General features: G+C 42.8%; 1 protein-coding gene across 1 annotated transcript in view; it reads right to left on the bottom strand.

Moving 5' to 3' along the window:
• Positions 1-16,914, bottom strand: part of INO80D (INO80 complex subunit D) — a 395,094-nt gene that overhangs the window by 10,208 nt on the left and 367,972 nt on the right. The window contains exons 9-10 of the mRNA XM_053698654.1: positions 15,964-16,181; positions 14,673-14,830 (exon numbers count right to left, since the gene is read on the bottom strand). Coding sequence (XP_053554629.1) covers positions 14,673-14,830; positions 15,964-16,181 — 376 coding nt within the window. The remainder of the gene's footprint in view (positions 1-14,672; positions 14,831-15,963; positions 16,182-16,914) is intronic.

Below are 16,914 nucleotides of genomic sequence, written 5' to 3'. Positions count from 1 at the left end.
TGCGCCTTCGCGAGCCTAATTCTGTCTGCGAATTTGAAAATGGCATTCAATTGAAAAAAGACTATACCCCAGGTAAGAAATACATTTTCCTAAAAAATGCATTTCCCAGCTATGAAACAGAGTCTGCAAAAGGAAATATACTGAAAACCTGAATCATGGCAAACATAAGTACAATACATATATTTAGAACTTTATATAAATACATAAAGTGCCAAACCATAAGAGTGTCTTAAGTAATGAAAACATACTTACCAAAAGACACCCATCCACAAATAGCAGATAGCCAAACCAGTACTGAAACAGTTATCAGTAGAGGTAATGGAATATGAGAGTATATCGTCGATCTGAAAAGGGAGGTAGGCGATGAATCTCTACGACCGATAACAGAGAACCTATGAAATAGAGCTATCGTGAGAAAAACTATTGCATTCAATAGGTGATACTCCCTTCACATCCTCTGACATTCACTGTACTATGAAAGGAATCGGGCTTCAAAATGCTGAGAAGCGCATATCAACGTAGAAATCTTAGCACAAACTTACTTCACCACCTCCATAGGAGGCAAAGTTTGTAAAACTGAATTGTGGGTGTGGTTAGGGGTGTATTTATAGGCATTTTGAGGTAACTTTGCCCCTCCTGGTAGGATTGTATATCCCATACGTCACTAGCTCATGGACTCTTGCCAATTACATGAAAGAAAAGAAAATTTATGCTTACCCGATACATTTATTTAGTTTTTGACACAATGAGTCCACGGATCATCATAATTACTAATGGGATATTCACCTCCTGGTCAGCAGGAGGAAGCAAAGAGCACCATAGCAGAGCTGTTAAATAGCTCCTCCCTCCTACTCCAGTCATTCAACCGAAGCTAGGAAGAGAAAGGAAAAGCCAAGGTGCACAGGTGTCTGAAGTTTACAATAAGCAATAACCTGTCTAAAAACACAGGGCGTGCCGTGGACTCATCGTGTCAAAAAAGAAATACATTTATCAGGTAAGCATAAATTTTATTTTATTTTTTATAACACGATGAATCCACGGATCATCATAATTACTAATGGGATTCAATACTCAAGCTAGAGTACACAGATGATAATGGAAGGCACAAGACAGGGAACCTAAACGGAAGGCACCATTGCTTGAAGAACCTTTCTCCCATAAGCTGCCTCAGCCGAGGCAAAAGTGTCAAATTTGTAGAACTTTGAAAAAGTGTGAAGAGAGGGCCAAGTTGCAGCATTGCAAATCTTTTCCACAGAAGCTTCATGTTTGAACACCCATGAGGAAGCAACAGCCCTCGTGAAATGAGCCGTAACTCTCTCGGGAGGCTGCCATCCAGCAGTCTTATATGCAAAACATATTATACTCTTCAGCCAAAAAGAAAGAAGTAGCCGTAGCTTTCCGTCCCTTACGTTTTCCTGAGAAAACCACAAACAAAGAAGACGACTGACGAAAGTCCTTAGTCGTCTGTAAATAAAATTTTAAAGCACGGACCACGTCCAAATTGTGCAGAAGTCAGAACCTTAGGAAGAAATCCTAATTTAGTTAGTAAAACTACCTTATCTAAATGGAAAATAAGATAAGGAGACTCATACTGTAATGCCGAGAGCTCTGACACTCTCCGAGCAGAAGAAATAGCCACAAGAAATAAAACTTTCCAAGATAACAACTTAATATCTAAGGAATGCATAGGCTCAAACGGAGGTCCCTGGAGAACTTTGAGAACTAAATTAAGACTCCATGGAGGAGTAATTGGTTTGAACACAGGCCTGATCCTGACCAAGGCCTGACAAAAATATTGAACATCTGGGACATTCGCCAGACGTTTGTTTAACAAAATAGATAAAGCCGAGATCTGACCCTTTAGGGAACTCGTCGATAAACCCTTCTCCAAACCCTCTTGAAGAAAAGACAAAATTCTAGGAATCCTAACCCTACTCCATGAGTAGCCCTTGGATTCACACTAATAAAGGTATTTACGCCAAATCTTATGGTAAATCCTTCTAGTCACAGGCTTACGAGCCTGAATCATGGTCTCTATGACCGAATCAGAAAAACCACGCTTGGATAAAATTAAGCGTTCAATCTCCAAGCAGTCAGCTTCAGAGAAACTAGATTTGGGTGAAAGAAGGGCCCCTGAATCAGAAGGTATTTCCTCAATGGAAGTACTCCAAGGTGGAAGAGATTTCATCTCGACCAGATCTGCATACCAAATCCTGCGAGGCCAGGCCGGTGCTATGAGGATCACCGAGGCCCTTTCCTGTTTGATTCGAGCAATTACTCGAGGAAGAAGAGCAAACGGAGGAAACAGGTATGCTAGATTGAAGGTCCAAGGGGCCGCCAGAGCATCTATCAGTTCCGCCTGGTGGTACCTGTATCTCGACCCATATCTCGGGAGCTTGGCATTCTGTCGCGATGCCATGAGATCCAATTCCGGCAGACCCCACTTGAGAATAAGGCTGGAGAAAACTTCCAGATGGAGTTCCCACTCCCCCGGATTAAAAATCTGCCTGCTCAGAAAATCCGCCTCCCAATTGTCCACCCCTGGGATGTGAATCGCCGACAGGTAACAAGAGTGGGCTTCTGCCCACTTGATTTTTTTGGTTACCTCTGTCATCGCTACGGAACTCCTTGTTCCTCCTTGATGATTGATGTAAGCCACTGACGTTATGTTGTCCGACTGAAACCTGAAAAAACCGGAGTGAGGCTAATTGGGGCCAGGCCAGAAGGGCACTGAAGATTGCCCTCAACTCTAGAATGTTTATAGGAAGAGCAGCCTCTGTCTGAGTCCAAACTCCCTGAGCCTTGAGAGAGCCCCAGACTGCTCCCCACCCCAGAAGGCTGGCGTCTGTTGTCACAATCACCCAAGACGGTCTGCGAAAGCAGGTTCTCTGGGAGAGATGATCCAGAGACAACCACCATTGAAGAGAGTCCATTGTCTCCTGCTACAGAGTTATTAGAGGAGACAAGTCTGCATAATCTCCGTTCCATTGCCTGAGCATGCTTAACTGCAGAGGCCTGAGATAAAAACGGGCAAACGGGATGATGTCCATTGCCGCAACCATCAGTCCGATTAACTCCATACCCTGAGCCACTGAAGGCCGTGGAGTGGACTGAAGAACTAGACAAGTATCGATAATCTTTGATTTCCTTGACTTCCGTCAGAAAAATCTTCATGAATAAGGAGTCTATTATGGTTCCCAAGAAAGTGACTCTTGTGTCTGGAACTAGGGAACTCTTTCCCAAATTTATCTTCAACCCGTGAGTTATCAGGAAAGATAACACCATGTTGGTGTGGGATCTTGCTTGCTGAAAAGATGACGCCTGGACTAGAATGTTGTCCAGATAAGGCGCCACCCCAGTGCCCTGTGACCGAAGAACTGCCAACAGAGACCCCAGAACCTTTGTGAAGATTCTAGGAGCCGTGGCCAGGCCAAAAGGAAGAGCCACAAACTGCAAGTGTTCGTCTAGGAAGGCAAACCTTAGGAACCTGTGATGATCCCTGTGAATAGGGACATGTAGGTACGCGTCCTTTAAATCCACAGTTGTCATGAATTGACCCTCCTGGATTAAGGGAAGAATGGAACGAATAGTTTCCATTTTGAAGGAAGGAATCCTGAGAAATTTGTTTAGACTCTTTAGGTCTAAAATTGGTCTGAAGGTTCCCTCTTTTTTGGGAACCACAAACAGATTGGAATAAAAACCCTGACCCTGTTCCTGGACTGGAACGGGAACAATCACTCCCAAGGTGGAGAGGTCCTTTACACAATGTAAGAACGCCTCTCCTTTTATCTGGTCTGCAGATAATCTTGAAAGCAGAAACCTGCCTCTGGGAGGAAAACTTTTGAACTCCAATTTGTATCTCTGAGAGACTATTTCTATCACCCAGGGATCCTGAACGTCCCGAATCCAAGCCTGAACGAAGAAGGAAAGTCTGCCCCCTACCAGATCCGGTCCCGGATCGGGGGCATGCCCTTCATGCTGTTTTGGATTCAATAGCTGGCTTCTTGGATTGTTTACCCTTGTTCCAAGATTGGTTGGGTCTCCATGTAGGCTTAGATTGTTCCTGCTTAGAGGAGGAAGAGGGAGAATTTCCCTTGAAATTTCAAAAGGAACGAATATTACTCTGACGTCCTTTTTGTTTGTTTCTCTTATCCTGAGGGAGTAGATGACCCTTACATCCAAGAACAACCTGGAGCGCAGATAAAGAGGAAAAAACACAATCTAAGTGCAGTATTATAGTTAAAATAAGTTCCTTTATTAACATCTAAAATTGCACTCACAAATTTAAACCTCAACAGATGAGGTATGTATTTGGCACAATACTGATGTCCTCACGGCAAAAACCTTTATCCGCCTCCTCTGTTAATGGAGTTATGTCAGAGTGGATCCCGGAATGTCCTGCCAAAGTGTGTGCTTCACAGTGCCTCTGAGGAAGCAGGGAGGAGCCCTGCGAAACGCGTCAGGCCACGCCCACGTTTGTCACGCTGTGACGTTGCATTCACCCGATACTGCCGTGGATACACTTGTGTGTCTGCTAGCCGGCTTGTGACGGGCACATAAAGTAGCGGCAGTTGAAGGGGAGTTTTTGAACTGGTTTATGGACCTTGTACTGGCACTGTGAAGTACACAATTTGGCAGGACATTCCGGGATCCACTCTGACATAACTCCATTAACAGAGGAGGCGGATAAAGGTTTTTGCCGTGAGGACATCAGTATTGTGCCAAATACATACCTCATCTGTTGAGGTTTAAATTTGTGAGTGCAATTTTAGTTGTTAATAAAGGAACCGATTTTAACTATAATACTGCACTTAGATTGTGTTTTTTCCTCTTTATCTGCGCTCCAGGTTGTTCTTGGATGTGGGGATTGTTTGCAGACACTACACCAGTGTCATAAAAGGAGCAGCAGAACCGTATTGAAGAGGAAAGGAAATAGAAAAGGATATATGAAACCTAAATCCTGAACAAACAACAAAAAACGGAACTCTTTCTGGTTTAAAGGAAACAGGTTTTCTTTACCATTCACATTTTTGTTTTTAATGCAAGTTCTTATTGATTGTAAATTGTTTTATATGTTTGTTGCATTGTTTTGAAACAGGTCACCACATATATACAAAGAGACACAGAATTTTATAGATATAAGGGACTCTCTCAAGCTATTTATAAGCGCTCATTTTTTCTTTAGTGATAATATATAGTAGATGACCCTTACCTCCCGTGATATCAGAAATAATTTCCGACAGGCCAGGTCCAAACAGGGCCTTCCCCTTGTATGGGATTGCTAAAAGCTTAGACTTAGATGACACGTCCGCAGACCAAGGTTTTAACCATAAGGCTCTGCAGGCTAGGACAGAGAAACCCGAGCTCTTAGCTCCCAGTTTAATAATTTGAAGTGAAGCGTCCATAATAAAAGCATTAGTTAGCTTCAGAGCCTTTATCCTGTCTTGGATCTCCTCCAAGGAGGTCTCAGTCCTGAGAGACTCAGACAGAGCATCAAACCAATATGGTGCCGCACTAGTGACGGTAGTAATGCACGCAGCAGGCTGCAATAGCAGTCCCTGGTGAACATAAAGCTTTTTAAACAAAGCCTCTAACATTTTGTCCATAGGATCTTTGAAAGCACAACTATCCTCTATGAGAATAGTAGATCTCTTGGCTAAGGTGGAAACCGCTCCTTCCACCTTAGGAACTGTTTGCCAAGCCTCCTTGAAAGAATCAGCTATGGCAAACATCTTCTTAAAAATAGGGGAGGGAGAAAAGGGAATGCCTGATCTCTCCCACTCCTTAGTAACGATCTCCACAGCTTGCTTAGGAACCGGAAATACGTCTGAGTAAGAAGGAACTTCTAAATATTTATCTAATTTACTGGCTTTTGCGGGCACAACCACAACCGTGGAGTCACAGTCATCCAAAGTAACCAAAACCTCCCTGAGTAACAGGCGGAGGTGTTCTAGTTTAAACCTAAAAGTTACAACCTCCGAGTCCATCAGAGGCAATGAACTTTCTGAGTCTGAAATTTCGCCTTCAGATGAAACCTCATTACCCTCCTCTTCAGGTCCTTGGGAGGGTACGTCCGAGATTGCAATAATTGCATCCGAAACCTTACTTATTGGATGCCTGGCTTTCGTCTTACGTTTGCCCTGAAGCATAAGGAAAGCAGACAATGCATCATAAATTGTGGAAGACATGAGATCAGCTATGTCTTTCAATGTAACTCCAGCGGGCACTAGAGTAGAAGTACAGGGCACTGTTTGAGCGGGCGCTAAAATTTGGAACGCTTGGGGAGAAAGCTGCGGCATACCCTGAATCTCGTCATTAGACTCTTGGGAAGCATCCCCTCTTGAAGAGAGTTTTGCTCAGGAAAAATATTTTCCCCTATAACTTAAAGCCCTATCAATACATGAGGGACAGAAAGGAATTGGTGGTTCCACATATGCATCCAAACACATGGAGCAAGTAACACTTTGCAAGGCTCCTATGTCCATACTGAATCACAATGATATAAAAATGCAATAAAAACTTTAATTTTGCCAAAAAAAGTTTGAATGAAAAAAACGTTACTGTCTCTTTAAATTTTAAAGTGAAACTTTTATTACTGCGTGTGTTAAAAAACGAGTTTAAAGCAGCATATACAAATAAAAAATACAGCCCTACACCTCAGCAGCTCTGCTGAGGTGCCTACCTGACTGGAACCTCTCTCTCTCTGGCAAACGATCTGTTGCACTCGATATACAAACGATGCAGCAACCCTCCTGACCTAGAAATGCTTGCTTCTGTTGAAAAACATGTGCCTCTAGGTAGAGAAACTATCCGGTGTGCATCCAGTGTAGACTGACTTCCAGATAGAGGCGCAGTAGAAAGAGCGTGCAAAACGGAAGATCCGCCCATCGTGGGCGTGGCTTAACAGTAGCCTTCCCAGGCGTAATAAAGAGTAAAAAATACTGCCATAGTACCTAACCACCATACAAAAGCTTGGCTCCCAGCCCCAGTGCCTGTACACGCTCTCTGGCATCAGTGGCGTCACTAGGGTTGGTGTCACCCGGTGCGGTAACTTATGATGTCACCCCCCTACAGAAAGCAGACACACACAAACAAAGACACAGGCACACACATATACAGTAACTTATGGTGTCACCCCCTCTCCAGAAAGCAGACACACAGAAACAAAGACACAGGCACAAACATATACAAACACTCCGACACACTTAGAAACACACTCAGACACACACAAAAACACTCAGGCACACACACACACATACACACACACAAAAACACTCAGGCACACACACAGAAACACTCAGGCACACACACAGAAACACTCAGGCACACACACAGAAACACTCAGGCACACACACAGAAACACTCAGGCACACACACAGAAACACTCAGGCACACACACAGAAACACTCAGGCACACACACAGAAACACTCAGGCACACACACAGAAACACTCAGGCACACACAAAGAAACACTCAGGCACACACAAAGAAACACTCAGGCACACACAAAGAAACACTCAGGCACACACACAAACTCAGGCACACACAAAGAAACACTCAGACAGACACACACACACAAACACACAGGCACACACACATACAAACACTCTGACACACTCAGACACACATAGAAACACACTCAGACACACACAAACACTCAGGCACACACACAAAAACACTCAGGCACACACACACAAACACTCAGAGACACAAAAGCTGCCCATATAGCCCCTCCTCAGGCTCCGCCCCCCAGTCATTCGACCGACGGTTAGGAGAAAAAAAGGAGAAACTATAGGGTGCCGTGGTGACTGTAGCGTATAGAGAAAGAAATTTAACAAACCTGATTAAAAAAACCAGGGCGGGCCGTGGACCGGACACACCGTTGGAGAAAGTAATTTATCAGGTAAGCATAAATTCTGTTTTCTCCAACATTGGTGTGTCCGGTCCACGGCGTCATCCATTACTTGTGGGAACCAATACCAAAGCTTTAGGACACGGATGAAGGGAGGGAGCAAATCAGGTTACCTAAACGGAAGGCACCACGGCTTGCAAAACCTTTCTCCCAAAAATAGCCTCCGAAGAAGCATAAGTATCAAATTTGTAGAATTTGGCAAAAGTGTGCAGAGAAGACCAAGTCGCTGCCTTACATATCTGATCAACAGAAGCCTCGTTCTTGAAGGCCCATGTGGAAGCCACAGCCCTAGTAGAGTGAGCTGTGATTCGTTCAGGAGGCTGCCGTCCGGCAGTCTCATAAGCCAATCGGATGATGCTTTTCAGCCAGAAAGAAAGAGAGGTAGCAGTAGCTTTTTGTCCTCTCCTCTTACCAGAATAAACAACAAACAAAGATGAAGTTTGTCTGAAATCCTTTGTTGCGTCTAAATAGAACTTTAAAGCACGGACCACATCTAAATTGTGTAGCAAACGTTCCTTCTTTGAAACTGGATTTGGACACAGAGAAGGAACAACTATTTCCTGGTTAATATTCTTGTTGGAAACTACTTTTGGAAGAAAACCAGGTTTAGTACGCAAAACAACCTTATCTGAATGGAACACTAGATAAGGTGGATCACACTGCAAAGCAGATAATTCAGAAACTCTTCTAGCAGAAGAAATAGCAACCAAAAACAGAACTTTCCAAGATAGTAACTTGATATCTATGGAATGTAAAGGTTCAAACGGAACCCCTTGAAGAACTGAAAGAACTAAATTTAGACTCCAAGGAGGAGTCAAGGGTCTGTAAACAGGCTTGATTCTGACCAAAGCCTGTACAAAAGCTTGTACATCTGGCACAGCTGCCAGGCGTTTGTGTAACAACACAGATAAAGCAGAAATCTGTCCTTTTAGGGAACTCGCTGACAACCCTTTATCCAAACCTTCTTGGAGAAAGGAGAGAATCTTAGGAATTTTAATCTTACTCCAGGAGAATCCCTTGGATTCACACCAACAGATATATCTTTTCCATATTTTATGGTAAATCTTTCTAGTCACAGGTTTTCTGGCTTGAACCAGAGTATCTATCACTGAATTTGAAAACCCACGCTTGGATAAAATCAAGCGTTCAATTTCCAAGCAGTCAGCTGCAGAGAAACTAGATTTGGATGTTCGAATGGACCTTGTACTAGAAGATCCTGTCTCAAAGGTAGCTTCCATGGTGGAGCCGATGACATATTCACCAGGTCTGCATACCAAGTCCTGCGTGGCCACACAGGAGCTATCAGAATCACCGAGTCCTTCTCCTGTTTGATCCTGGCTACGAGCCTGGGAAGGAGAGGGAACGGTGGAAACACATACGCTAGGTTGAACGACCAAGGCGCCACTAATGCATCCACTAGAGTCGCCTTGGGATCCCTGGATCTGGACCCGTAGCAAGGAACCTTGAAGTTCTGACGAGACGCCATCAGATCCATGTCTGGAATGCCCCATAATTGGGTTAACTGGGTAAAGACCTCCGGGTGGAGTTCCCACTCCCCCGGATGGAAAGTCTGATGACTCAGATAATCCGCCTCCCAGTTGTCTACTCCTGGGATGTGAATTGCAGATAGATGGCAGGAGTGATCCTCCGCCCATTTGATGATCTTGGATACCTCTCTCATCGCCAAGGAACTCTTTGTTTCTCCCTGATGGTTGATGTAAGCTACAGTCGTCATGTTGTCTGACTGGAATCTTATGTATCCGGCCTTCGCTAGTTGAGGCCAAGCCCGGAGAGCATTGAATATCGCTCTCAGTTCCAGGATGTTTATCGGAAGAAGAGACTCTTCCCGAGACCATAGACCCTGAGCTTTCAGGGAATCCCAGACCGCGCCCCAGCCTAATAGACTGGCGTCGGTCGTGACAATGACCCACTCTGGTCTGCGGAAACTCATTCCCTGAGACAGGTGATCCTGAGTCAACCACCAACGGAGTGAGTCTCTGGTCACCTGGTCTACTTGAATCTGTGGAGACAAGTCTGCATAGTCCCCATTCCACTGATTGAGCATGCACAGTTGTAATGGTCTTAGATTAATTCGAGCAAAAGGAACTATGTCCATTGCTGCAACCATCAATCCTACTACTTCCATGCACTGAGCTATGGAAAGCTGCAGAATAGAGTGAAGAACTTGACAAGCGTTTAGAAGCTTTGACTTTCTGACTTCTGTCAGGAAGATCTTCATTTCTAAATAATCTATTATTGTTCCCAAAAAGGGAACTCTTGTTGACGGAGACAGGGAACTCTTTTCTACGTTCACCTTCCAACCGTGAGATCTGAGAAAGGCTAGAACAATGTCTGTATGAGCCTTTGCCTTGGAAAGAGACAACGCTTGAATTAGAATGTCGTCTAGATAAGGTGCCACTGCAATGCCCCTCGGTCTTAGAACCGCCAGAAAGGACCCTAGCACCTTTGTGAAAATTCTGGGAGCAGTGGCTAAACCAAACGGAAGAGCCACGAACTGGTAATGTTTGTCCAGAAAGGCGAACCTTAGGAACTGATGATGATCTTTGTGGATAGGAATGTGTAGGTACGCATCCTTTAATTCCACGGTAGTCATATATTGACCCTCCTGGATTGTAGGTAAAATTGTTTGAATGGTTTCCATTTTGAATGATGGAACTCTGAGAAATTTGTTTAGAATTTTTAAATTTCCCTCTTTTTTGGGAACTACAAACAGGTTTGAGTAAAACCCCAGACCTTGTTCCACAGTTGGAACTGGGTGTATCACTCCCATCTTTAACAGGTCTTCTACACAATGTAAGAATGCCCGTCTCTTTATTTGGTCTGAAGATAAGCGAGACATGTGGAACCTTCCCCTTGGAGGAAGTTCCTTGAATTCTAGAAGATAACCCTGAGAGACTATTTCTAGTGCCCAGGGATCCGGAACATCTCTTGCCCAAGCCTGAGCAAAGAGAGAGAGTCTGCCCCCTACTAGATCCGGTCCCGGATCGGGGGCTACCCCTTCATGCTGTCTTGGTAGCAGCAGCAGGCTTCTTGGCCTGTTTACCCTTGTTCCAGCCTTGCATTGGTTTCCAAGCTGGTTTAGCCTGGGAAGCGTTACCCTCTTGTCTAGAGGCTGCAGAGTTAGAAGCCGGTCCGTTCCTGAAATTACGAAAGGAACGAAAATTGGACTTATTCTTAGCCTTGAAAGGCCTATCCTGTGGGAGGGCATGGCCCTTCCCCCCAGTGATGTCTGAAATAATTTCTTTCAATTCTGGCCCAAAAAGGGTCTTACCTTTGAAAGGGATATTAAGCAATTTTGTCTTGGAAGATACATCCGCCGACCAAGACTTTAGCCAGAGCGCTCTGCGCGCCACAATTGCAAACCCTGAAGTTTTCGCCGCTAATCTCGCTAATTGCAAAGCGGCATCTAAAATAAAGGAATTAGCTAACTTAAGTGCGTGAATTCTGTCCATGACCTCCTCATATGGAGTCTCCATATTGAACGACTTTTCTAGTTCATCGAACCAGAAACACGCCGCCGTAGTGACAGGAATAATGCACAAAATTGGTTGGAGGAGGTAACCTTGCTGAACAAAAATCTTTTTAAGCAAACCCTCCAATTTTTTATCCATAGGATCTTTGAAAGCACAATTGTCCTCAATGGGAATAGTCGTGCGTTTGGCTAGCGTAGAAACTGCCCCCTCAACCTTGGGACTGTTTGCCATGTGTCCTTCCTTGGGTCTACCATGGGGAACAATTTCTTAAAAATAGGAGGTGGGACAAAAGGTATGCCTGGTTTCTCCCACTCCTTATTCACTATGTCCGCCACCCTTTTAGGGATCGGAAAGGCATCAGGGTGCACCGGGACCTCTAGGAATTTGTCCATCTTGCACAATTTTTCTGGAATGACCAGAGAGTCACAATCATCCAGTGTAGTTAGCACCTCCTTAAGTAATGCGCGGAGATGCTCTAACTTAAATTTAAACGTCACAACATCAGGTTCTGCCTGTTGAGAAATTCTTCCTGAATCTGAAAGTTCTCCCTCCGACAAACCCTCCCTCACTGCCACTTCTGACTGGTGTGAGGGTATGACAGATAAATTATCGTCAGCGCCTTCTTGCTCCACTGTATTTAAAACTGAGCAATCACGCTTTCTTTGAAATGCTGGCATTTTGGATAAAATATTAGCTATGGAATTATCCATTACTGCCGTTAATTGTTGCATAGTAACAAGCATTGGCGCGCTAGATGTACTAGGGGTCGCCTGCGCGGGCATAACTGGTGTTGACACAGAAGGAGAGGATGAAGAACTATCCCCACTACCTTCATTTGAGGAATCATCTTGGGCAACCTTATTAAATGTGACAGTACTGTCCTTACTTTGTCTGGACGCCATGGCACAATTATCGCATACATTTGAAGGGGGGACCACCTTGGCCTCCATACATACAGAACATGTTCTATCTGAAGGTACAGACATGTTAGACAGGCTTAAACAGGCTAATAATGTAAAAAAAAATGTTTTTAAACAAAACCGTTACTGTCTCTTTAAATGTTAAACAGAGCACACTTTATTTCTGAATATGTGAAAAACTATGAAGGAATCTTTACCAAATTTTCACCACAGTATCTTAATGCTTTTAAAGTATTGCACCCCAATTTTCAAGCTTTTAACCCCTTAAATGAGGAAACCGGAGCCATTTAATCAATTAACAATTTTAACCCCACTACAGTCCCAGCCACAGCGTTTGCTGCGACTTCACCTGTCCTTAGGGGTTATACGATACCAAATTAAGCCTTCCAGGAACGTTTTCAATGATCACCAGACCCTCTCACATGCAGCTGCATGCACTGCATCCAAAAGAAACTGCGCAATTATGGCGCGAAAATGAGGCTCTGCCTACTATAGTGAAAGGCCCTTCCTGACTGGAAAGGTGTCTAAACGACTGCCTGGCGCCTAAAAACGTTCCCCAACAATAAAAGTTTTAGAAATCACTTCAAACTTCATAAAATACTTAAATAAAGCAATCGATTTAGCCCACAAGAGTGTCAACCAGTGTATAGCCCAAAATAAGCCTTCATTCTGTTAAGAGTCTAAGAAAATGGCTTACCGATCCCCAAGAGGGAAAATGACAGTCTTCTAGCATTGCACAGTCTTGTTAGAAAATGGACTAGTCATACCTTGAGCAGAAAAGTCTGCAAACTGTTCCCCCCAACTGAAGTTCTCTGGGCTCAACAGTCCTGCGTGGGAACAGCAATTGATTTTAGTTACTGCTGCTAAAATCATACTCCTCTTTTAAACAGAACTCTTCATCCCTTTCTGTTTTAGAGTAAATAGTACAAACCGGCACTATTTTAAAATAACAAACTCTTGATAGAAGAATAAAAAACTACAACTAAACACCACATACTCTTCACCATCTCCGTGGAGATGCTACTTGTTCAGAGCGGCAAAGAGAATGACTGGGGGGCGGAGCCTGAGGAGGGGCTATATGGGCAGCTTTTGCTGTGCTCTTTGCCATTTCCTGTTGGGGAAGAGAATATTCCCACAAGTAATGGATGACGCCGTGGACCGGACACACCAATGTTGGAGAAAAGGTTTAGTCAAGCAAATTATGAAAATTCTGCTCTCTGACTCTGTTCCAAGTCTGTCAGTCAGCCCCGGGCCGCATGCCTACCGCTTCTTATAGCCACCTCCAGACCCCCGTCCGCCCTCCCCTCCTACCTCTTCAGTGTGCACTTAGTGTACCGTAACCGTACCGGTCTGGTGGGCATCATACGTGTCTCTTTCACTTTAGAGACAGTGTTAGACAGTCATGCGGTCAGGTGCCAGGCATCCCCCTCATGATTTCCCAGTTCCCATTTAGAGAGACAGCACAGCAGTGAGTGACCCCACACTGCTCCCCACGTCACTGAGCAGTGAGCACAGATAGGCAGGCAGGTTTAGGCTAGCAGCTCAACTTTGCAAGCCCCACGGCACGCCCACAACATTCATAGTGAAATTGGGCAGAGGAGGAGCAAAGTACAAACAAGCAAAAGCAGCCGGGAAAACTATTTGTGGAAATTGCAGCGCTGGCTCAAGGGACAAAAAAATGAAGTGTCTACAACTTCCCCAGTCCCACTAATGTTCACAAATGCTGGCCCCTCTAATAAAAATATCTATTCATCTCTACATTGTATTTCTTTGAATTTCAATAAAATTTAAAAAAAAAAAAAAAAAAAATTTGAGAGAGAATGACTGGGGTGGGAGGGAAGGGAGGAGCTATTTAACAGCTCTGCTGTGGTGCTCTTTGCCTCCTGCTGCTGACCAGGAGGTGAATACCCCATTAGTAATTATGATGATCCGTGGACTCATCGTGTCATAAAAAAGAAACAAACAATCATAATGCATTAATCAGAAATCTTGCTGAAAACATTTTTAAAGTCTAAATAAACAATTTAACTATCTAACACACACATTTATTGTTTATCTTCAAATTTACCAAGCAGTAAAACTGACTTGTGTATCATGATTGGTCAGGCACAAAGATCTTAAACATTTTCCTCCTAAATCTAGAAGAAGAGTCTTCAGAAAAGTATCATTTCTAATTGAGGAGGAATCAGATTTTAAAGAAATACAGCACACTCTTACAATGAGCAACAGGTTAACAACTAGTGTGCTTGCATTTATATATATGCCTTATGTGAGGATTCCTGAACACATAAGGGGACAAATCAGCAATAGGAGTAACTAAAAAGACAAAAGAAGATATATTGGTACCTTCAAAAAAGTCAAAGTCCTGTAGATCATCGGGAAGACGAGGCAGAACATCAGAGAAGTCCTCTTGATTAAGTTCCAAATCATGTGGAATGTCTGTGATTTCACTAGCAATATCATCAGGCAGCTCCTCTGCACTCAGATCTGGTGTGGATGGGCTCCTGTAATACAAGAGACATAATGAGCTGCGACTGCATTTGTATATTTTGCAATTACTTTTTTACAGCGGTGGAGCACCTGAAGGTAAAGGAGATGATAATTGCACTTAAAAATCTGCAAACCAAGAGATAAGGGGAGAGCAGATAAGAAGAACTCACGTTTTTGCCTAGGACAAGTTAGCTACAACATGGCAGCATTCCATTACTTTATAGAAACTAAAGCTTTACACTTTAAAGATCATTAAATACAGTACAATTGCATACTCAACAAATGCATAATAAAAAGTCAAGGCAATAACAGAAGAAATGTACTCATTTTGAAATTGAGACTGACTCATTTTCCTTGCACATTATATCACGTGACTGCCATAAGCCAATCACAAAACACATACATATATACTATGAACTAAACGTGCACTTTCAAATATTTGGCCTTCACTTGCATAAACAAATGCCAAATATGGCTGTGGGTAGAAGCGTTCGGCTATTTTCAAAGCACAGATCTTTGAGTGTTGCACTATTAGATGAATAAATCTGGCTCCAAAAATAGCCTAACGCCACTACATGCGGCCATAATCATCATTTTACTTTATTCAAACCAATATCAAATACCTGAAAGTGCATGTCTACTGTGAACTCTTGCACATGCTCAGTAGAATCCGATGCCTCAGAAAAAGTGCATCATGTTTTTGGTAAACGCTTGCTTGATTTTATTTTTCATTTTTATTTAGTACATGATTATTTTCTTTGTTCAGATAAGTATCAATTAAATAAAAAAGTATGTGTTAATATGCAATAAAAAGAATACATAAAAAAAAAGCACCCAACACTTAATTTTTCAATATTTAAACTAATAGATGTTTTTTTTAAATACATCTGCATATCATTCTATTATTTTCAAGCTAAATTTTGCTTTAAATACATCATTACATAGGATGTCAAGCAACAAATGATGCAACATAGACCTAAATAGTGAATACTGATTTTTTTAACTATGCTTCTGAAAGGATAGAAGGTGTAAAGTCAATTTAAAAAAATCCAAGTAGGCAGCCACATACTCTGATTTTTTTTATACAACATATTTGTATATAAGTTTAGCTCAAACGCCCTACATGCTATATTAAAATGAGACATGCCTGATGTTGGAGACCTCCATTGGCAGTGAGAGGCCGCTGGGCATACAGAGGTTGCCCTGTGGAACAGCAGGTGGAATGGGTTTCTGAGGCCTCCGAGGTCCTCGTCGCTTCTTCTTCTTGTGTTTTTTGGTGAGTGCAGGGGGCTTGGTCTTTTTTCTTGGTTTCCTCTGCTGCTGGTGCTGAACTTTACGTGAGTTGTCCCCTCGCAGGAAATTATCCTGGTTGTAGGACAAAATACATTTAAACTGAATTTAGGAAGTAATATGCAACACATACAAGGATGTCATATAATTTTGCATTAAGCTTTGCATTTAAAAGAAATATGCTAATGCCTCCAAAAAAATGGCTTCTTTTAAAACTCATCACTGGTTTATTAATAAATTTCGTTAGGCAACTGGCTGTCAATACATAAAGGCATATGACATCACAGGGAGGAAAATGTGTGTGCATGTCAACTACTGCATCAAAAGCAGGCCGCATTTATGTTAAAAATTTGCAGTAATAACTTTTTTAAAAACCCTTATAGATACCTAAATATATTTTAAAAATGTTTATAACCAAATAGAAATGTACCAGGCTCTGCTTCAGTAACAATAACAACTGGCTTACCTCCAACATTGCAAACCTATGCTGTTAACATAAACTATGGATAAAGGCCTCATTCTCTTTAGCCAAGAGACAGAATATGAAATGGAAATATATGTATTGCCTTAAGAGACTTACTCTTTAAATGTTGGCCAAATAATGCTGCATAGCAAACTGACAACATCAAAATGTCACTGGCAGTAAAATAGTAAGATCAAAATTCCTGTTGTAAATTTTTGGTTTACAACATTGGTGATAGATATGTCCAGCAGTTTAAATGTTGAATGTTTGACAGTGAGTGTAACTTCACTGGTGAAGGGTCTCTTTCTTCTTGTAAAGTTTCTGTTAGCATTTCCTGTACTTGAA

Source organism: Bombina bombina, chromosome 1, assembly GCF_027579735.1.
Source record: "Bombina bombina isolate aBomBom1 chromosome 1, aBomBom1.pri, whole genome shotgun sequence".
Lineage (NCBI taxonomy): Eukaryota > Metazoa > Chordata > Amphibia > Anura > Bombinatoridae > Bombina > Bombina bombina.
This window is presented reverse-complemented; position numbering and strand designations above follow the sequence as displayed.